This window comes from Malaya genurostris, chromosome 2, assembly GCF_030247185.1.
Source record: "Malaya genurostris strain Urasoe2022 chromosome 2, Malgen_1.1, whole genome shotgun sequence".
NCBI lineage: Eukaryota > Metazoa > Arthropoda > Insecta > Diptera > Culicidae > Malaya > Malaya genurostris.
The window spans coordinates 170,204,891-170,228,429 of NC_080571.1; the positions used below are offsets into that span (position 1 = coordinate 170,204,891).

The 23,539-nt window shown below is 38.5% G+C and overlaps 2 protein-coding genes and 2 long non-coding RNA genes across 4 annotated transcripts; 2 read left to right on the forward strand and 2 right to left on the reverse strand.

The window, feature by feature from the left end:
* Nucleotides 1-1,337: 1,337 nt before the first annotated feature.
* LOC131432382 (uncharacterized) lies at nt 1,338-1,903 on the reverse strand. Its single transcript, XR_009229850.1, has 2 exons — nt 1,711-1,903; nt 1,338-1,644 (listed from the first exon to the last, which is right to left on the reverse strand). It is a non-coding gene; the product is annotated as an uncharacterized LOC131432382 (long non-coding RNA).
* A 6,882-nt stretch (nt 1,904-8,785) lies between these two features.
* Nucleotides 8,786-11,140, forward strand: LOC131428995 (uncharacterized). The gene is made up of 3 exons (XM_058593050.1): nt 8,786-9,935; nt 10,035-10,584; nt 10,813-11,140. The coding sequence occupies exons 1-3, from the start codon at nt 8,786-8,788 to the stop codon at nt 11,138-11,140; spliced, it is 2,028 nt and encodes a 675-aa protein (XP_058449033.1).
* A 537-nt stretch (nt 11,141-11,677) lies between these two features.
* LOC131428996 (uncharacterized) lies at nt 11,678-12,978 on the forward strand (the record flags this gene model as incomplete). Its single annotated transcript, XM_058593051.1, has 2 exons — nt 11,678-12,665; nt 12,944-12,978. Coding segments are annotated over 2 exons (1,023 nt in total), but the record flags the coding sequence as incomplete, so codon positions are not given.
* Nucleotides 12,979-14,883: 1,905 nt separating this feature from the next.
* Nucleotides 14,884-15,546, reverse strand: LOC131432381 (uncharacterized). The gene is made up of 3 exons (XR_009229849.1): nt 15,202-15,546; nt 15,035-15,148; nt 14,884-14,964 (listed from the first exon to the last, which is right to left on the reverse strand). It is a non-coding gene; the product is annotated as an uncharacterized LOC131432381 (long non-coding RNA).
* Nucleotides 15,547-23,539: the final 7,993 nt, after the last annotated feature.

The window sequence follows — 23,539 nt, forward strand, 5'->3', positions numbered from 1 at the left end:
ATAATATGAAATTATAATTTTACTAAACTCCATGGTTGCAATATCGAATATCGATATTTTTCGTCTATGCTCTGAATTATCGATGTCGTCGATATCGTGGCAATATCGATATTATCGATAAATATCGATAAGTTTCCCATCTCTAATAGCATAAATCAAATAAACATAGATTTCTCACTGTACGGTGACATTAACAGCACCTCTAGTGAGAAACGGGTGTACTTTTTTCCATTAGCTACTGTCATAAATTAAATAAACATAGATTTCCCAGTGCAATACTAATGTAATTGAGAAACCCGTGACAGCAAAAGCACCGTCTGGTGGAGAATGGGTGCGTAAATGCTCCTAAAATGCATGCATAAAGTTGCCTGCGCATTTAACAAAACCACAGTAGCTAATGGAAAAAAGTACACCCGTTTCTCACTAGAGGTGCTGTTAGTGTCACCGTACAGTCGGAAATCTATGTTTATTTGATTTATGCTACTGTGGTTGTATTAAATGCGCAGGCAACTTTATGCATGCATTTTAGGAGCATTTACGCACCCATTCTCCACCAGACGGTGCTTTTGCTGTCACGGGTTGCTCAACTACATTACTATTACACTGGGAAATCTATGTTTATTTGATTTATGCTAATAGGTAAATCCATTCAATCTAGCTTGACACATACTATTTTCAGAAAATATTTTGGAAAACTGGTATGTAAAACATATCCGATAATCAGGAATGATACGTGGGACAAAACAATCTTAGTTTCAACTAGAACAAGATTTTCCCATAGCAGTTCACTTAAAAACTTTACCATATGATGTAAAGCAACTAAAAAGGATTTTTTTTAGACGAAGAGCAATTCAGTGCCAGAAATTGGCTACTGTATGGCAGATCACCAATCGAAATGCTGCGACAGAAATGGAATGAATGTTATGATTTACGCAAGAATGATATTGAGAAAGCCAAAAATCTGATAGAGGTGTTCCAGATTTATCCCATATTCAAGGATCCAAAAGCTGCTTTTCTTGTAAGTAATCTTTGACTCAAATTTGCTACAATTTACTATTGTTGATCACACAGATACAGCACGATTTCGAACTTATGTATCCCGGGGCAAACGCCAATTTCTACGCTCGCTTTTCATTACTGCACCAAAAATTGCAAAAAGTTATTCATTCAGCTGCATCAAAGGATAAAGCATACCTACCATTGTACGAAGCATATAAAAACACAGAAGATGGACAGAAAAAGGATTACTATCTTTGTATGCTGCTGCCTGTTATAATACAGACCAATTACCGAGTAAAAGGTAACTGGAAACCATCAATTAAAGAAACTCAGGATAGTTTCATACTAGAAGTTGAGGTAAGCGATAATGCTTCTTAACTGATTCACAAAAACAATCAACATTTTTTTATTCAACAAATGTCATATTTTACAAATACAATGAATCACTTCCTTTCCAACACAATCTAGGTCAATAACTGTGTCAAGTCCAGTGTAGAGTGCTTAGACTACATTTTCGACATTAATTTCTAATCCAAAAAAAATCCTAACATGTTCAATGCCAAGATCTTCAATAGGTCGATAGACATAAACAGCTCCGAAACGATTACTTGTGCAGCTTATCAATAGGCCATTTCTACGCAGTAGCTGCAATAGAATAAAAGCACATAAACGCATAAACGTTGTTGGTATAATTTCACCGTCAATAATAACATTAGAAGCAAGTCACTAGCAGAATTAATATTCGATACAAAAACGAAACGCTCCGATATGCTTCGCTTCGACACAATCACGTAACATTTTGACAGCTCATATTGCCAGCGATGCCAGATAGTAGTAATGTCATTTCCGTAGATTGGCATTTTGCTCGGAAGTTCTCGCGGTGAAAAGCCTTTTTTTTGCTCGCCAGACAAAACTAGTTTCCGTAGTTCCCCGTTGATGAAATTAAATTTCCGTAGATTTCCGAAGAAAAAAAACAATTTCCGTAGATTTTGTCTACGGATCCGTAGATCCGTAGAAAATGTTCGAATCCGTAGATCGATCAAGGAGGCCAAGCCATTTGTTCAAAATTCCATTTTACACTTCCCATAACATCATTGCAGACTAAAATTTATAAAAAGGGTCTCGCTACTTTCAAATGTTCTGCCGGGAATACAATTTCAGTGTGTTTTTCCAAGCAGTTTGAAGACTGTTAGGGGCTCTTCATGATCGATTTCAGTAATCCGTGAAAATCTGTGCGGCATATTCAAAATCTGCGAACCTGGAAGCTCTGGTCATAAATTAAATAAACATAGATTTCCCAGTGTAATAGTAATGTAGTTGAGAAACCCGTGACACCAAAAGCATCGTCTGGTGGAGAATGGGTGCGTACCCAGTGAAATTTGTAGACCCGCATAAGTCCGATCATCGGTCCGATTATCGGACCGATTGAGCACGATATAGGGCCGATCGTAGCGCTTCGATCGGCCCGTCATCGGACAATTCTGCACCATTTGCATCAACCGCGCTGACCTAAAAAAGCTTTATGTTTACATTATGTATCGCTAGAGAAACAGAGCGAAGGAATATCAAACAAGACATTTTCGAGCCGACGTCTTCCCGATAGGGTGAGAAAGATTGTTAAACATTTGTATCGATCATAGAGGCTTTAACCTTTAGGTCATTCGCCTCTTAGGGCCAGAAAAACTCTGACCCTATGTTCGAGGTTGGAAATCCAACCCCGATATATCTCATCACCTGAGTAATCAGACATCCGCTCTCTGCTTTGGTATATCTTCACTCTTTTGTTCTACCGATACACTATGTAAGCTCGAAACGCAATCAAAAGCTTTCGTGCACGATGCGTCCGATGTTCGAATTTACTGGGTAAATGCTCCTAAAATGCATGCAAAAAGTTGCCTGCGCATTTAACACAACCACAGTAGCTAATGGAAAAAAGTACACCCGTTTGTCACTAGAGGTGCTGTTAGTGTCACCGTACTGTGAGAAATCTATGTTTATTTGATTTATGCTCTGGTTTAATTTTTTTATCAGGGTTACCATATTCACAGATTTCTATTATAAACCACGGATTTTTTCATATATTTTTCTAAACAGATTCTGCGTCACAGTTTTTGTGTTTGGTTCCATTGGGGTTTTGATGTTTGATTTTTCGAGATAGACATTGTACAGATAGATTTTTCCGCCAAGTACAGATTTTTGAAAAAATAAAAATTTGGCAGCTTTGAATCAAAGTTAAAACTGTTAAAACGTATCGCTAATTCGTGTTGTGCACAACAGATATATCGAGTTATCCCCAGGGTTGCCACATATACAGATTAATCTGCATTTTACAGATTTTTCAGATAAACTTGTGACCAAGATTCTGTATATGCAGATTACAGATTTTTGCAAAAATACAGATTTGTACAGATTTTCGATAGCGTGGATTAACAATTGAATAAAAATCAAGTTAAAATATATTAAATAATGGTATTTATTATTTTTTCAAAGTGAAAACATTATCCTGATTGTGTGTTAATTCTAAAAAGACAATAAAACTAAATGTAAAAGAGTATGTTAAAGGCAGTAAACACAGATGTTCTATCTGCTAATAAAGATTTGTCTATGCTTACTTTTATTCACAACTAGTGTAGCGTAATTGCTTATGTTTTCAAAAATTGCTTCTGTTAAGATGAAAAGATGATGGCCTCGGCCATAACGTAAGGTAGTAAAGAAGAAAGATTGCCAATTGATCAATCAGATTAAGTTTCACTTTCAGATTGGGTTTTGAAAGTTTTTCGTCAGGCTCCAACGCAAAAACAACTTCCAGCGTTTTTTCAACTACAAAATCATAAAATTCAGACTAAGAAAAGTTTTGGTTTCTTTAAATTTAGGTTCTAAAGACTTTTTCATTCCGTTGTGCTTCGATTTCTTCTCACTTCTATATACAGAAGTTCAATACAGGTTTTTGAGCTTCCAATACAGATTTACAGATTTTTCTTCTGAAAAATGCAGATTTAAATGTGGCAACCCTGCCCGTAAAAAAATAAACCATTGATTGTACAGCATAAGCAATTGATTCACAATTAGATATATGGGTTACAATACATTTTATTGTATCTTGACAAGATTTTTTTCATTTCCAACGATTCAATATATTGTTTCTACGATTCTACAATTGAATTTATTGTACACGTGCTGTTTCAAACAATATGCAAACTGTACATTTTATTGTTTTCCAAGAAAACATATACGAAAAAACTTTATGATTTGAATTGTTACGATACTTAACGACCTATACATTCTATTGTAAAAAGCATTTTCACAATTAATTGAATAGTGTATAAGAATACATTAAAATATTTTTCAACGGTCAAAGCATAGTTGTGGCAGGTTTTGTAACAGCAAATCGTATTGTTTTTTTACAATATTTTTTATTCGGGTGGTTATCCCCGTCTAATGATGATGACGACAGAGCGATCCTAAAATAAGACCTGGCTTTTCGTTTTCATTAAACACAACAAGTTCGATCGCTTTTGATAAAGAAACTGCAAGTAAGAAACAACAAACTATCGCTCGATGTTTTTTACAACGAATGCAATGTTTGTTCCGAGTGTAACAAACACATTACAGTTTAACAACAATTGTGTTTTCTTGAACAGATTTTTTCATAAACATGAGTGATCCCGAGTTGATATGCTTCCTCTGCAATCGAAGATTTCCTGGAATTAAATTTGTTACGACTAGGTCCCTCGTCGATTCAACATAACGCTACGCGGCGCCTCGTCGGTCATCGTAGGTGGCGCGTCAACTGTCAACCAGATCATCAATCGTCGTCAAATGTCAACAGTAGGAAAAGTGCAACTCATTTTTATAAGTTTCGTGTCGATAGACAGTTGTAAAAGTTAAAACTAAGCTTTCGGTAGTTTAGGTGAATTAGAATCAGCAGCACTCAATATTACTTATTTCGGATACTGTAAGTAAGCATAGTATATTTAAAATGTATAATTAATGCTATGAAAACTGTATTAGGTTGCATTAAGGGTAATACACACCGGCCGACCCACTTCCACTTACCGTTTGGGCACCAAAAATTGTAAGTCGTATGTTATAATTGCTTTGAAGATTAAATTATACTATCAATAAATTACAGCTTGAAGCTGACTGGAAATATTATTCGTCTGCTATCAGGAGTTTGGTTTGCCATTCGAAAATCCACCTCAACATACTTCAAGAATTTTTGTGAGGTTAGGAAACGATGGATGATCGTGCCGACACGTGTGTTAATGTTACCGGCTATAATTGCCAATCTTGTGAACGTCCAGATGAAGCGGAGCAGGAGATGGTTCAGTGCTGTTTGTGTCTCCTATGGGAGCATTTCGGATGCGCCGGAGTAGATTGTTCCGTAAAGGAACCTGGCGTAAAATATGTATGCACGACTTGTCGTAACAAACAGAAAACATCCGCTTCAAACTTCAGCAAAAATCTGCTCAAGCCTTCGTCCAGTTCAGTAAGGGTTACTCGATCAGGATCTCATCGAAGTAAGCAGCTTTCAACTGCCCAAGGCAGTGCAGTTTCCAGTAACCGAGCCATACTCGAGGAGCAACTGAAAATGGTTGAAGAGGAACGACTTCTTCGCGAGCAAGAAATACAGGAGCAGAAGGAGATCAAACGTCGCGAGATGGAAGAAGCCGAACGCCAATTGAACGAGAAAAAATTACTTATTGAAGAGGAGAAATGGATCCGCCAGCGTATGCTAGAGGACGAATCAGCCATAAAAGTATTACAGCAAAAGGCGCGACGAGAGTCGCTGGAAAAGCGAAATGAAATCCTTCGTCAACTTGCGGAAAGCAGCAGCCGGAATGAATCAATTCCAAATCTTAACGAGAAAGTGACGAGCTGGCTGGTAAGGCAAAACGAAGTGGATGCCTCGGGAGAAAATGTACCTGAATTATATGTAAAGAAGAAAGTTCCTTCGCTTCCATCAAAGCGCGACAGTTCAATAGGTAATCCACTAGGACACGACGCTTCTGAGATTGGAAAGTGGAGTCTCGATTCACGTCAGGTCGATTCATTGCCGCTAGGACGAACATCGCATCGGAGCACTCGGTTTCCACCGTTAGTTAATCCAACTTCGATTCCCCGACAGAACGATTCGGCATCGGAATGCAACAGCAGTTTCCGCTGGACGGCTGAGCAAATAAAATACTCAGATCGAACCCCTCAACTTCCCCCTGTGAAAGGGCGTTGTAGGCAAATCGGTGTTCTCACTCAGCAACAAATCGCCGCGCGTCAAGTATTGGGAAAAGAATTGCCGATTTTCAGCGGCAATCCGGAGGACTGGCCCATCTTCGTCAGTAGTTACGAACAGTCGACGGCTATGTGCGGATATTCGGATGCAGAAAATCTCATCCGGTTACAGCGCTGTTTAAAGGGCAACGCATTAGAGTCGGTGAAAAGCAGGCTTCTTCTGCCATCAAGCGTGCAGCACGTCATTGAGACCCTGCGCACGTTATTCGGTAGGCCTGAACTTCTGATCCGGGCTCTTCTAAACAAAATTCATCAAATTCCATCACCAAGGCCCGATCGGCTGGATACGTTAATGCAGTTTGGACTGGCAGTTCAAAACCTTGTAGATCACTTGAAAGCAGCCGGTCAAACAAATCACCTATCGAATCCAACACTAATGCAGGATTTGGTGGAAAAGCTTCCTGGAACCATGCGGTTGAGTTGGGGTGAATTCAAGGGAAGACATCGGGTAGCAAATTTAGAAACTTTCGGCAAATTTATGTCAGGACTCGTTAATGCTGCCAGCGAGGTGACCTACGACCTTCCGAGCTTTGGAAGCCAGGTTCGAAGCGAGAAGCGGAAATCCAAAGAAACCAGCGTGAGTTATACCCACTCATCTGCGATTGTACCTCCTGAAAATGCAGATAGAACAGTAATAAATCATCATACAGGTAAAACATGTTTCGCCTGTGGGCGTGAAAGTCATCGTGTTGCCGAGTGTTCTCAATTCAAAGCAGCCAGTGTGGATGAACGTTGGAAGCTGGTCCAGCAAAAGAGTCTGTGTAGGACGTGTCTAAATAGCCATGGCAAGTGGCCTTGTCGATCATGGACCGGTTGCGAAATTGATGGGTGTCGTCAGAAACATAATACTCTCCTACATTCTTCACTTCCTCCCGTTCGTAGTGTGAGTGTTTCTGCTAGTCATGTCTCGTCTGGTGAGTTCAATTGGCCACTGTTTAGAGTGGTACATGTGATTCTCTACGGGCGAAGCCGCTCTCGACTTGTTTTCGGTTTTATAGATGAAGGTTCATCGTACACTCTACTAGATCAATCTATCGCGCAGTTACTTGATGTCTCCGGTTCAAATGAACCGCTCACTCTACAGTGGACTGGTAACGTCAGTCGAGTTGAGTCCGAATCTCAACGTGTACAACTAGATATCTCCGGGAAAACCGGAAACCATCGGTACCGTTTAAACAATGTCCGGACTGTCCGTCGCTTGCTTCTCCCCTCTCAAACCCTCCGGTATCATGATCTAGCGCGCCGTTTTCCTCATTTACAAGGTCTACCATTAGACGATAATGTGCTTGTCCAACCTCAGTTGCTAATCGGTTTAGACAATCTTCGACTGTGTGTTCCGCTTAAACTTCGCGAAGGAGGCCCTAGAGATCCTATCGGTGCCAAATGCCGTTTGGGTTGGAGCATTTATGGATGTATTCCCGGGCAGTCTAGTAGAACTGCAATCGTTAACTTTCACCTCGGAACTGTTTCTGATTCTGATCGTGAAATGAATGAACAACTTCGAAACTATTTCGCGCTGGAAAATTTCGGTGTAACAGTGTAACCTAGAATCATCAGACGAAAAACGAGCAAAGCAAATCCTGAAAGAGACTACGCGACGTACACAATCGGGAATCGGATTTGAAACGGGACTTCTGTGGAACACCGACAACCCGGAGTTTCCCGATAGTTATCTCATGGCGGTCCGCCGCATGGAATCCCTGGAACGGAGACTTGAAAGAGAGCCAGTACTACGAGAGAATGTGCGAAAGCAAATTGCGGACTACGTGCAGAAGGGCTACGCACATAAGGCGTCTCTAACCGAGTTAACTTCTGTTGATGTGTGTCGTACGTGGTACTTACCACTGGGTGTCGTGACTAATCCGAACAAGCCCAGTAAGATCCGATTGATCTGGGATGCAGCGGCCAAGGCGGGCGGAATATCGTTTAATTCGAAGCTCCTGAAAGGACCCGACCTACTGTCTCCTCTTCCACAAGTGTTGAGTCAATTCCGTCAGTTCCCGGTAGCAGTGTGTGGAGACATAATGGAAATGTTCCACCAGATCAAGATTCGCTTTCCTGATTGTCAATCACAACGTTTCCTGTTTCGAGATCATGCTACAGATTGTCCTCAGATCTACATCATGGATGTTGCAACGTTTGGGGCCACATGTTCGCCTGCCACGGCCCAGTTTGTGAAAAATACGAACGCGCCTCCCAGGAATTCCCGCGAGCAGTAGCTGCTATTCTGCACAACCACTACGTGGACGATTACCTCGATAGCTTCAGGACAGTAGAAGAAGCGATAGAGGTGGTGAATGAAGTCAAGCTTGTCCATTCCCGAGGAGGTTTTACACTACGGCATTTCTTATCAAATGATATGGATGTGTTGCGTGGTATCGGCTAACTCAAGTCAGATGCGGTGAAGAATTTGTTCCTGGAGAGAGACGAAACTTTGGAATCCGTTCTGGGAATGAAATGGTTGCCGAAGGAAGACGTTTTTGTATACTCTATTAACATGCGGAGCGATGTAAAACAAATTCTCGACGATGGACACATTCCCACCAAGCGCGAAGTGCTTAGAGTGATCATGAGTTTATTCGATCCTCTCGGATTTATTGCGTTTTTCCTGGTTCATGGAAAAATATTAATGCAGGATATTTGGGCTAGAGGATTCGAATGGGACGAGCAAATTACACCGGATATCTACGTTCGTTGGAGGCAATGGACGAACCTGTTTCCGGAAGTCGGTGCTTTACACATTCCCCGGTGTTATTTTCGTTCACCATTTCCAAAAAACTTCGACAACATAGAGATTCACATTTTTGTGGATGCCAGCGAGATGGCATACTCGGGCGTGGCGTACTTTCGTGTAGAAGAAGCTAGACAAGTTCAAGTGGCATTCGTCGGTGCCAAGACCAAAGTCGCACCTTTAAAAACTCTATCCATACCTAAGCTCGAGCTGATGGCAGCTTCGCTTGGAACCCGAATGTTGAACATGATCAAATTCTACCACTCGTTTCCCATCGTTCGTCAGTTTATGTGGACTGATTCAACAGTAACACTCGCTTGGATCAAATCAAAGGATCATCGCCGATATCAACAATTTGTTGCTGTTCGCGTGGGTGAAATATTGATGTCAACTGAGTCGAAGGATTGGAGACACGTTTCTTCTAAGCTCAACTTAGCGGATATTGCTACAAAATGGAAACAAGGACTACAACTCTCGATGAACAATCCGTGGTTTCGGGCTGAAGAAATTCTGCAAAACCTTAAAGATATGTGGCCTGAAGATAGTCCCATCCCGGAAACACAAGAAGAAATGCGTCCTAACTGCACAAACCTTGGACATTTCGCTCCGATCATTGATATTTCTCGGTTCAGTTCGTGGGCCAGACTCCATCGTGCAATAGCATACGTTCTACGCTATCTCGGTAATCTACAACGTCGGAGCAAGGGACAACCTCTAAAACTTGGATTGCTGAACCAGAATGAGTTGCAAAGGGCTGAATATGCGCTTTGGCGGATGGCGCAAAGCGATGCCTTTCCGAACGAAATTTCTACGTTGACTAAATCCCAAGGTCCCCCAACAAACCGGCACAGCATCGTCGCCAAGTCTAGTCCGATTTTCAGAACGTGGCCGTTCTTAGACGAAAACAGTGTTTTACGTATGCGTGGACGCATAGGTGCTGCGCCATTTGCGCCCTACGAGGCTAAGTTTCCCGCAATTCTCCCTAACACACATCTAATCACATTCCTCATTGTAGACTGGTACCACCGCCGTTTTCGTCATGCCAACCGTGAAGTCATCGTAAATGAAATTCGACAACGCTTCGAGATTGGTAAACTCCGATCACTCGTTATGAAAGTGGCCAAAAAATGCACCTGGTGTCATGTAATGAAAGCAGTTCCCAGATCACCAACCATGGCTCCGCTCCCAGAGATGCGACTATCAGCATTCGTACGACCGTTTACATACGTCGGCTTGGATTATTTTGGCCCTGTACTGGTCAAGGCCGGCAGAAACAACGTCAAGCGCTGGGTGGCACTCTTCACTTGCCTGACACTGAGAGCTGTCCATATGGAAGTTGTACATTCTCTGAGCACCGTGTCCTGTATTATGGCAGTACGACGATTCGTGTCACGCCGAGGACCACCACGTGAGATATGGACGGACAACGCGACTTGTTTTCACGGGGCGAGCAACGAACTTAAGTCGGAAATTGAAGCCACTACACGCGCTCTCGCCCTTACTTTCGCTAGCGCTCAAACAAGCTGGAAATTTATTCCACCGGCATCCCCACACATGGGTGGGGCGTGAGAGAGACTTGTACGCTCGGCGAAAGAAGCTGTCGGTACAATCTGGGAGGCACCTCGCAAACCGGACGACGAAACGTTTGAAACCATTCTTTACGAGGCGGAAGCCATGAAAAAATCGAGACCATTAACATACATACCGTTAGAGTCGGCAGACCAAGAAGCGTTGACACCCCTTTTTACTAGGCAGCTCCACCGGTGTCAAAATCCTTCCTACTGAACCCGTAGATTATCGAGCGACCCTTCGCAACAGCTGGAAATTAGCACAACATATCACGAACCAGTTCTGGGTGCGGTGGCTGAAGGAGTATCTGCCGATCATTACGCGAAGAAGCAAATGGTTCGAAGAAGTCAAAGACCTGGAAGTTGGCGATCTGGTGTTGGTGGCTGGCGAAACGGCGAGGAACCAGTGGATCCGGGGACGAATAGCGGAAGTAATCCTGGGACGGGAGGTCGAGTTCGGCAGGCACTAGTACGGACATCGTCGGGAACCTTACGAAGACCAGCTACAAGATTGGCTGTTTTGAATGTCGTGAAGTGTCGTGAAGTGTCGTGAACCTGATCCAGGTGTTCCAACAGATCCAGTTGCCCATCATGGTTCACGGGTGGGGGAATGTTACGACTAGGTCCCTCGTCGATTCAACATAACGCTACGCGGCGCCTCGTCGGTCATCGTAGGTGGCGCGTCAACTGTCAACCAGATCATCAATCGTCGTCAAATGTCAACAGTAGGAAAAGTGCAACTCATTTTCATAAGTTTCGTATCGATAGACAGTAAGTGTGCACAAGAAAATTGTGGTAGAGAATATACAAAGAGTAGATGCTTTGTACGTCATCCTTAAAAAAGTATTTGCAACATGAATCAGCGGATTGGAAATCTAATAGAATAGCTATAAAAAACAAAACTAATAATTCTGTGACATCACAGACTGGGTGAATATAACTTACCTCTATTGATATTGACATGAATTTATTTATTTCAATTTCAATCTGCAGAACTATCAACGCTTCCAACGAAAATGTAATCGAATCCGATCTAGAAATTAAATCAGCTTTAGAAACTAAATCAGCTTTGGAAACTCAATCAGCACCAATAAACAATGAAACTGTTATCGAAAATGTCCATGTTCATTATGAGGATTTCTGGGATGATTTGAGAAAACATGTTAACGACGATTTACTTATTTCAATTCAGTCTGTAGGAATAGCATTCACTGCTTATATTCACAGCTTGCCAAATTATAATCGTGCTATGGTATTCGAAATGATTTCTTTACTAAAATCAATGCTTTTGAAGCCACTCATGTCAACTGTTTTTGTAGAAATTGAGTCATTGATTCCAGAAGTGAATAGGACTACAGTCTTGAATCAGATAATGAAAGTAACTCAAGTATTTGACGTGGTGGACACCGAGCACAAGTTCATGAAACTATTGAAGGAACGTTGTAATTTTAAAATACCTATACTTGATCCCGTGTCCTGTGAACTGATCGCTATGGAAACTGAAAATGGCGTTGAATTGGAAGAAAAAACATTCTCGAACGTGTATATAGGATTAGAAAACTTTTTAAGTAATTTCTTTTCAATTGAAGCGAATTTACAAACCTTACTTCAAAGCTATCAGAAGCTAATCAATTCTACAGAAGATATAAACGGCAATTTTGTGCAGGACAAATTTTGGAAGCAAAAAATAGAAAGAAGACAAAATGAAATATGCATTCCTTATTTCATTTTCTCTGACTCGTTTGAAATTAACAATCCATTGGGTTCGAAAGCTGGAAAGCAAGCGCAAATTGGATTTTATTTGAATTTTCCTAGCTTACCAAGACATATTCATGCAAAAATTGAGAATATGTTTCTGATACAATTCGTATATTCAGCTGTTGACAAGTCCCATTCAAATGAAGAAGTACTGCATACGTTGATACAAGAAATCTCCCGTCTCGAAAAAACTCCTCTGAAATTGCCCATGAAAGGTGAATATGTCCACATATTTTTTATATTTGGAGGGTTGAGAGGAGACAACCTGGGATTAAATAGCATTTTAGATTATAGTAGATCATTCAATGCAAATCATGCATGTAGAATTTGCTTCATGAAACTTTATAGTATGAAGAAATGTGCAGAGGACGATCCTGAACTTTATCGAACTGAGAACTCTTATAAAAAAGCACTTGCAAATGGTAACTTTTCAGAGACAGGAATTCGAACAAATTCAGTCTTCAACCGCATTCCGAACTTTCATATAACTGACATGAAAATAGTTGATTGCATGCATGATTTTTATGAAGGATTTGCTCATGATAGCTTTGCAAGCTGCATACTAAGTTTTATTTCGAAAGGATATTTTTCATTATAGATACTAAATCAAAGGATCAAATTGTACGACTATGATATTAACGAGCGGAGAAGTATTCCTCCAGAAATAAAACAAGAGCACTTAGAGGCCTCTAAATTCAAAATGTCTGCAGGGCAGATGAAATGTTTTGTGGACAATATCGCATTGATGATAGGAGATCTGATGCCAGATGGAGATGAACGGGATTTTCTTGTAAATGTATGTAAAATTGGTTCAGATATAATGAAACCAACATTTTCATCGGAAGAAATCAAGAAACTAAAATGTATAATAAAGCGCGTACTAAATCAATACCAAACGTTATTCGAGAAACATTTAAAGCCCAAAGCACATTTCCTTACCCATTATCCCCTCGCAATAGAATGGACAGGCCCGACACGATTTACTTCCACATTTATCCCCGAGATGAAACATAAATATTTTAAGAAAATAGCCAATACCACATCATCGCGAAAAAATGTCGCTCTTACTCTAGCAATAAAAGATGGGTTTAAATTGGCATATAAAATGCTCACAAACAAACACAATTTTGGGATGCAGCAACTGGAGGAAGGGACAGGACTTTACATCAAATTGAGTTGTATACCCATTCCTCATGAACTGATTGTTGCAGATCTTAGTTCGATTGTCCAAGTACTCAATTATGTAATGCTTGGAAAAACAAATATTACACCAGGATGTATATTGACTTATAAGGCTCAATGCTATACTTTTAAGGAAATACGCTATATTATTAAAACCAGTGAAGTGGTTATATTTGTATGTCATATTTATAACAACTACAAGTTTGACAATCACATCGATGCATATATCGTAAATCCGCAATGTTTCAATGTCGGTACATGTAATATTGAAGAGATTACACACGCTCCCTCCCATTTACACAATTTATCGGATGGTAGAAAAGCAATCCGTTTGCGAAACTAGTTACTAATGACATAAACAGTAAATATTTTTTCAAAGTTATATCAAAACAAATACTCTTCTTTATTAATGTCAACATTAGCTTTAATTTTCCTTAATTATTCTTAAATATTCTAATGCATTAAAATTCCTAAGCAATTATTGAAAATCATCAGCTCAAATCCTGTAAAGTATATGACATTTGTTTCTCATATCGCGAAAATTAAATTTTCAATATGTGTATGGATCGTTAATTGTATACTTTTTTATGCTTCTGTTTGTAGACCGCTGGCGACATCGAAAGGAAAATCGAACAACGGATGCATTTCCTACGCAGCAAATTTGGGGTTGTAAACATTCAACCACAAATTGTAGCCGTGGGTACGGCAAGGTCAACCATATTTGTTATGTTCGGTGGAGCAGAGTATGCAGCTGAAAATATTATTCATGCAATATGTCTATGCATGAATATAATATATGTATTGCATTTAGAATACGCTTCAGATTGCAAACCTCTGTGGGTCTTCATTCAAGCATACACTCAGAAAAATCTTCACGTTAATGCTACGTGAAAACGTATGTGATTTTTATCCATAGAACTTTTCTTGTAATAATTATGTGATGTATAGATAGCACAGAATGAACTCATGAACTCTTAGTTCACCTTTGTATCACGTAATATCTATGTGACTATTTTCGTTGATTCTATATAATGTTTTTGTGAAATTTTTACGAAGCTCATTTAAATAGTACTGTAAAATTAATTTCATCTGAATTTACTTTTTACCAGAATTTTACTTAATAGTCTATATTAAATCCTAATTGTGTATGTTGGTACTAAAAACTAATAAATTACATAGTCTATTGGACAAAACATTGCGATAAATTTTGTTTGCACGCAGACATTCTGAAAATTTTACTTTTAAATGACATGAAATTTCTTTTCTGTTGAATCACTGGTGAAAATCCTTTCTAAGCAGCTAAACTGAAGCAAACGTTGTTTCCTTTAAGGAATGCATTCAGCTGGAACTAATAGTTCAGGATGTGGTTTTGTTGATCCACTTTCAGAAGATTGATGTGCTGGAAAACAATTTAGAGGTTTTGCCTTTTGGACTCCACTGTAGAAAAAAAACAAAATTGAATTGTTTTTCAGTCTCGTATTTTTGATGCACAGAGTTCGCGTAATACCAATGGGTCATGCAAATAAATTGTTGAAGGTTGGTTTCGTCGAGCCATTCAGTAAACTCAAAAAATGGTACATTTGCTTATAAATTATTCTTCTGCTCGGTACTAATATTAGATCTGAAAATAAAATAAAAATTAGCTGTCGATAAAATCAATGAGCAATTGTTTACCCTAAAATCATTGTGATAAATACCGTAGAAGGGCCAAAAAGGATTTGGCCTATGGTGATCGATGTTTTTCAATAGACGCCATATTGCGAGCACCAAATGAACATGACAAAATGAATTCAAGTATGTACGCGACACATAAAATATATGTGACAACAGCAATAATGCTGACATATGATTCATTTCATATTTAATCATGATCCGATGGTTGTTAAGAAGATCACGTAAACTCCGATGACAAAGCAATTTTGGGAATCTACGTGTTTTTTCACATAAGGTTAACGTGTGGATTTTTTTGAGTGTATTTATTCAAAATTCCCGCATCAATAATAGAAATGCCTAAAAGTACACGCGATCTTCTACAAGAAATAGACACATAATTTTTTTTAAATTACCTTCGAAGAATAAAATGTTGAGTTTGACCTTTGTTAATTTTTTTATAATAAAACGACATAATTGAATGAACTTGCCTAATTGATTTCAAAAGAATTCCAACCTAATCACAAATATTCATGGAATCATGAACAATCTCAGTCAAGGTTCGGAATATTTCTTGTAATTTTCATGATTTATCATCATGATATCAGTCGAAATTATTCATGGTCTTCGTTAGAGAAGAACGTAACGCTTATATAGCGTTACCGGCGAAAAAAATCATGATTTCGTGAATATTATTCATAACTTGAAATTACAGTATTTTCCTGAAATCATGACTGATTTAGCTCATTTACGAGATCGATTTTGTACCCGTGTATTAGAATGTTCCACGAAAGTAAGTTTTGAGTCTAAAATTACGCCTAGATCTCTAATAATTTTACATTTTGCTACAGGTTGGTTTCCTAAATATGTGTTAAACGTTACTGAACTACATTTTTAAACGTTTGGTTGGAGTAAGCTTTTATTGCACCAAATGTTGAATACGTCAATTTCATATTGGAATACTTCAGTATCTACAGCATTTTTTATTTCCATAAAGAGCTTCATGTCGTTTGCATATACAAGTACTTTTAGATGCTTGAGTAAGAAGGAAATTTCGTTTACGTACAAGATAAAAAGAAGAGGGCTTAAATGTGAACCTTGAGGAACACCTGAAGTGATATTTATTGATTTGAAGTATGTGTTTTGATAGCTTACAATTGCCTATGACTGTGCTAATGCTGACGTGAATATGACTAGTCACTCTCTTTTAAATGTAGCTTCATATTTACCACATACTACGGTGTCATAAGAGAAATAAAACTTAATTCCACTACTAGAGGTAAAATTCTAATAGTTGGAAGCGTAACTGGTAGTACATGTGATGGTGGAACTTACCGAATACCAGAATACACATGGGTAAAGGCACTAGTGCACTATGAATATGAAATTTCGTTGCACAATAATACTGCAACAATTGACATGCAAAATGATCAAATATTATTAAGACATGGATTTCTATGTCCGTATATGAGAAGTAAATGTTTAAATGCGTGGAATATCGATATGAACCAAAAATGTGACGAAACGGAATTTGAAGTTTTATATGAAGGAATAGTAAATAAGATCTGTAATTTGTAAACATATTGAAATTAGCCAGTCACCAGTAGTCTATAGCACCATATCCGATACGCATTTATTTTTAATTAAGACTAAGGACCCCACCAGAGTGTGTGGAATCAGTGCATTTAAAACAGATTATCCACGTATTCTAATTGTAAGAAGTAACGGAATAAAAATCACCTTTTACGGAAAAGATAAATTCTGGGAAAACTTATGATTTTTTCACTTATTTTAATTCAAAAATAACGCTTGTTGAAAGCTACATTGATCATAGAGTAAACGAAGTATACAACTCAGTAATTACAGAAATGGGCAAATTAGGCATTGTAGCATGATAATATTGACCCGACTAACCCAAACGAAATACTTTCCCACATTCCAGCATTCACACTAAGTTCCCATGCTAGCCGGCCGTGTTGCAACATATGCTGCACACCGCGAGCTAAGCAAGCTTCCCACACTATCCGCCGATGCGACATTTCTTTCCCTTGCGCAATGCGCTATAGGTATCGTTCAGGGGTTTATTGTTAAATTTCATTATATTGTAATTCGCTAAAGGTTCCATTTCAGGTGTAAATTCTAAATTGGATATATTTACAGGTGATTTTCTTGTGTTCATGATTTTTATATAAGGGTTTTGTGGGGATATGATACCGTTTCCACAGAAAACTCCTGGTTCAATTTCCTGTGAAAATATTACCATGTCCTCTGTTATAGTTCGATTACTTAATTTTCTAATCACTTCGCTTCGTTGTGGAATAATATAGTTTTCATTAACTTTATCTTCTATAGGTATAGATACATTTATATTATTTATACTAAAATTTAATAACCAGTATTCATAATCGATCTGGCATTTGTGGGAGATAAAAAAGTCTCTGCCCAATATGCCATTCGTTTGAATAGGAAAGTCTGGTCCAACTAAATGAAATAGATGCCTAGTGGTTACATTATTTCCGAACATTAGTTCTGTTTCGGTTATTGCTGTAGTTTCTATTTTCCCATCTGTTATTCCAGTCAGTTTTGTTCTTACATTTCTATTCACAATTTGTTTAGGAATTATTCTATTTGCTTTAAAAATTGAAATATCTGCTCCGGAATCTATCAGTAAAGTACAAATTGAGTTAGTCATTCGTACTCCGACCTTAATGAAGTTAGAAGCGCGTAAATTTAAAGTCAACACATTTGCCCAAAAAATGATTTTGCATCGGTTGGTTCTGCTGTTGCAGTTGTTGCCGCTCGCTCGGTGCATTGACCGGCACAGCTGTTTGCATTTGCATTGGATGTATATATGGTAATGGCTCAGAGCCTGCTACAAAGACATTCTGCCGATTGTGCTGAAATCGACTTGACCCATATCGAGTTTGTTGAGGTTGGTAATGTCCACGGCCTCGGTTATTATTGTTATAATATGAGTAATTTGAGCTGTTTGAGCGCTCAGGTCTGTTAGCATGGAATTGGTTATTGTTGTTGTAAATACGGTGTGGCTCGTTATAGCGTTGATTTGCGCTATAATTGCTTTAGGTGGAAAAATTCCTCCCGTTTCCTCTAGAGAAACGGTAATGGGTTTTGAAATTATTATGATTTTGTCTAGCTCGCGTAGTTAAGACTTGCGCGGTGGTTGTATTTTTGGTCAAATTTTCTTGTGCTTTTTGGATGGCTTCCTTTATTGAATGGAAGTTTCCTGCTTTTTATATTGTTTTTGTAACATGTTCGAGTGAAGTAGTTAGATTTTCTACTTCCTCGCAAAATTTTGCTATCGGTCCACTCTGTCGGGTGGCTTTTAGTTTGGCAATGATGTTTTCTGGTGTTGAAATGTCCATGCACCTCGATTTGACGTTTTATATTAACTCATTAATGTTACTTATATTCAGGGCTTGCATATTGAAGCAACGAATATGAACGAAAGGGTTTCACTATCTGTGCTATTCACACACATTCGTATGTCAGGTAGAATTCACAGCGCAACCCAAGCCAGGAGAGCTGCTTCGTTCGTTCATTAGTTCTTGAATATGACCGCTTGCTGAGACCTATGCTTCATGAGGTTAGCATTTGATGAATGGTTCTCATATTGTAGATGCCTATGAGGAAACTAGTTTCATAACTTTTAGTTCCGATGAATATTAATTTAAAGAACATTGCTTTTAGTGTTTCTAGGATATGTACACAGTGTAAACTGCCAAGAAACAAATGGATCGTTTTGAAAATGGGCTCAAATGCAAAATTTCTGCTATAAAATGTTTAAAGTCTGTTTGAAATGTGATCAAATTTGGTCTTGGAATGCGAACATTATGTTAAAAATGATTTCTGTAAACCTACTTTTTAAAAATAAACCGTAAACATTGCCTATATGACGTTGCTTCGCGTCTTGTAGTACACCGTGAGGCATGGTCTTCTTTCTCGTACAATACTAACGAGAGTGAACCCTTCATTTCATTACATTGTCATGGATTGCTTAGTTCATGTGTTAACTGAGAATGAGAGCACAGACAATTTACTTGGCAAGGGGAATTGGTCTGCTCAGTAGCATATACTCTCACGCATCCAGTTTCTCTCTAATATAGGTCTCTCATTCAGCTATGTCAAGCAAAGTGTTCACAGCAGATATTTTTTGTTGCTTCGTTCGTTTGAGGATTCACAATACAAGCCCTGCTTATATTATCAGGTAGGCCCAATCTTGCTTTACCTGATAGTCGTGTTTTTATAAATTTTATTGCCATTGGCAATTGTTCCGCTGTAGTAATTTCTAATAATAGGTTTATTGAGTCTACGAAGGCATCCAATCCTAACGGCGTGCCGTCGTACATTTGTACTAACGCCGTTGCCTGGCGGATGTCAAAGACTGCTGGTGTTGTGTTTGTCATTTTGGAGCCCGTACCTCTCTTCTCGTCAACTAATTGTTCTTGTATCTTCGACGTTGTTGTAGTACGGATGTCTGTAATTGCATTTCTTGCTGCTTTAACGAGAAATGTTAATTCTGAGTGTGATAATGAGTCTTCGTTTTCTAAAAGATTGCTTTCTATTTGAGCATATAGCGCGTTGGCATAGTTTAATTTTGTCGTTAGAGTTTCTGTTTTAAATTTTTTGTTTATCGATTTTTTTAAGTTGTTATCTATAGTTACAAGTATTTTTATTTCTTCGTGTAATTGCTCTATTGTGATAGGCATTTAGTCTGCTAGTAAAATGATAAAACTATAATATTAATATATATATTCTTATTTATATTTTATTTGAGGGATTTTTAAGCGATTGAATTTATGCTTGGTCCAGTGTTTTTTCATTATTTTATGTATTTTATGGTCCAGCGTTTTTTCATTATTTTATGTATTTTTAATAGGAGTAAGATCGTCAAAATTGCGATAAAAATCCACAATTTAATCTCGTGGTCTTGGTGACTTGTCGTAGACTGTTCAATATGCTCATTAATTTGGATATTGGTGTCACCAGACTAGTTGGTTTCTTTTGATTGCCCTTTCCCCATGGTATTTGATTTTCACTACAACGAACTGGAATATATATTTTTTTTTTGAACAAGTAAATATGTCTACGGCGCTAGCCGCGTCTTCGACTGTTAAGAACTTCTTGCAGGAAATCGTCAATTAATTCCCACAACTTTATATTGTCCCAGAAGGGGTCTTCCATTTATAATAGAAGCAAGAGCAAAAATAAAAATAAATAAAAGAACTTTTACTATTTATTCTCGTTGATTTGGTTTTTCTTCCTCTTCTTTTACATAATTTACCCAGGTTAGTGGATCATCTCCTGGTAAATCTTTAATTCTTTTAACTAGTTCGTTCCACTTAGGGCAGGAATTTTTCTCAAGGGGGGCAAAAGCTCCTGTTCCCTTCCCTTGTTTTATTTCGTCTAACAATTCTAGGAACTCTTTTAGTTCCTGTCTGTCCATTATTATTTCCTTTACTAGCTACTTATCTCTAGGGGTCTTACTAATTATTTACCTGATGTAGTGTGGAGATGGAGTGTATACATACATTCGAGTTCACAAATTGCGGTTAGTTGACTGCTAGCATTGAATTTATTCAGGTTAATGTTGCTGCTTCCACTAATATCGGTATTGATTCCACTCGGAACCAGGTTGTCACGTATTGATATTAAGCTGCGTTACACTTCGATGACACGACCAGCCACAAATATCGAATGTTCCGTTGCATTTGATAAAAATACTTGTTTTTTTTTGTTGTACACTGTTCTGGTTTTTATGTTCGGTTTACCAGGGAACCTCTTTAATATGCGCAGACAAAACATTGCCGAACTGCGGGAGTCTAGGAGTGTTTAGATAGTGTATTCGTTTTCGAAAAGATTTCTGGTGCTATAATGCCATTTTCTGTTTTTTTTCTTCCGTTTCGACTACTGCTGGTACTTAGAACGGAACCACTGTTTGTACTGCTGTAACTATTGTTTCTGATATCACTATTTTATGTTTTTCTTCCTTCTACTGCTGGTACTTATTGGTTGATTGGTTGTCATAAATGCTCACGGTCACTTGTTGTACTTCTTCAACGAAAACTGTCACAATTTATCGGAGACGGACACTTTTGACAAGACACGCCATGTCGTTTCTTTTTCGTTCCTTAATTAAGAACACTAGAAGGTAGTAAACGATTGTTTTACCAAGAATGATTTTATTGAGGAGTTCTAAACTTAAACTAACCTACTGCCTGTTCTACGTACATAAAGGTGGGAGGAGCCAGTTACAATTCTTTCGTTAAATAAATTGTTAGCGGGAGAGAGGAGAAAGAGAGAAAATATCGATTGGTGCATCAATGCAAAAGAAGGCGATTGAACCTATAGCGCAATGCCCAAGAGAAAGAAATGTCGCATCGGCGGATAGTGTGGGAAGCTTGCTTAGCTCGCGGTGTGCAGCATATGTTGCAACACGGCCGGCTAGCATGGGAACTTAGTGTGAATGCTGGAATGTGGGAAAGTATTTCGTTTGGGTTAGTCGGGTCAATATTATCATGCAACAGCATGACTATGATGGAGACGAAAACTTTAGCTAGACTGAATCCTACGGAATTAGTCGCAAGCATAATTAAACGATCGGGATATACGGCAGTAGCTGAAGGAGAAGTTTTACATATTTTAAAATGTAAACCAGTATATGTCACCCCAAGGACTACTAACACATGTTTTCGAAGAAATTCCAGTAAATTTCAATAATATTTCTATGTATCTTGCTCCAGTTACCAGAATTTTACAATTAAGGGGAACGGAGATAGATTATACACTCTTGTTGCAGCTATTTGCAGCTATTTGGACATATACACCACAAACAAGCCTAATGCAAAGCGGAGTTTATGATCAAGAAAGTTTAACTCGAATGAAGAATATGATTTATGAGCAAGGAGAGCGTCGTATCGCCTCATATGTTCTTCATAAAGTTTTTATGCGTCAACAGCCTAATATACAAGGATTTCGTTTTGACGACCTGATGTCGGAGAAAATAATCGAGAAAACAATTGAAAATTATTGATCGAAATTTATCTCCTGGTCAACTTCCATGATATGAAGAATTATTAGCATTAGCATAGAAAATGACATAAATGAACAAGAGCAGCTTGAAGAAAATGATCCTGAACCTCTATGTATATTATGTCCCAGAATCATAGTACCAAGAGCTCCAGTAATTGATGATTGATTTATTAGTAAATCAATGGGGATGATTTACGCGCCGAATGATGTTACGTAGGGACAAATTGAATCAGCCTATCCGATAGCAGGAAAGATAAATAAAAGAAATAGGTCGGGCAACAGTCTGGTAATCTGTAAAAATAAACAGAATTCAATACTGTTGGCTTGAGAGTAGGAGGAGTTTCTAATCTTTCTTATGTTTCAGGATCTTAATCATTTGTAGTGTTTAATCCTATTTGCAGAAAAATGAGAAGACCGTCCGCTTGACCAGAAATTTTCGGCAACGAGATAAAAAATATATTGTAAATAAAAGTGAGATAAAATTGAATTAAATATCGCGTGTCTAACATGACACTGTTGTATCAAAGATAAACTCAAGATTACAATGTCTCATACGATACATTGAAAAATGTTGGGTCAGTAATCGTGGACCAGTAGGCTCAGTCATAATGTAATTTTATTGGCCCGAAAGCGTGGTGGCTTTTACAAGTCCGCCACGCCTTCCCCGTAAAAAAATGATGGAGTTTACGGAGTCTGTTGGAATTGTTGTTCTTGAATTTCTTTCTTTAATGATGCACTTTTTCTTAGCCTTCGCGAAAACTTAATCTTTACTTACAAATTTTAAAACTACGTACAATCAAAGATAAACTCAAGATAGAGTGGTCTGCGATTTCTCATGTATCGTTTAAATAGGACCCCTCGATGAGTTCGGTTCTCTGTCACCCGCATAGCGTTTTGGCTACCTGGGCAGCCATGGCCACCAGACGGCTACCAAAATTGATTCAGTGACGGTTGTCAAATCCGGTTGTCGCCTGTATCTAAGTTAGCCTGTATCTAAGTCGCCTGTATCTAAGTTGTATCGCTGAACATGTCAAAGATTTCAATGTGGAGAAATCCTGGTGGATACGGTTTATCGTTTGAGTTGTATATCTGGCAGCGGTGAGGCAGTCGGTCACCAGAATGTCTGACAGCATATTTTTCCAGCTGGCAGCGTTTAGTCAGCCATCTGGCAGCCATGCGTATGCTGGCAGTCAGTCAGTCTTTTGAAACAAAACAACAAGCGTCCTATCGCTACATGCGTCGTAACCATGACAATGTTTGTATATATTTGAAAAAAATATCAAATTACAGTACGAAGTATATTGAGCGATTT

Coding starts and splice junctions, on each gene's coding strand:
- LOC131428995 (XM_058593050.1), top strand. CDS start 8,786: ATGCGGAGCGATGTAAAACAAATTCTCGACGATGGACACATTCCCACC. Junction 9,936..10,034: donor AGACGAAAACAGTGTTTTAC/GTATGCGTGGAC, acceptor TCCTCATTGTAG/ACTGGTACCACCGCCGTTTT. Junction 10,585..10,812: donor TCCCCACACATGGGTGGGGC/GTGAGAGAGACT, acceptor CTGAACCCGTAG/ATTATCGAGCGACCCTTCGC.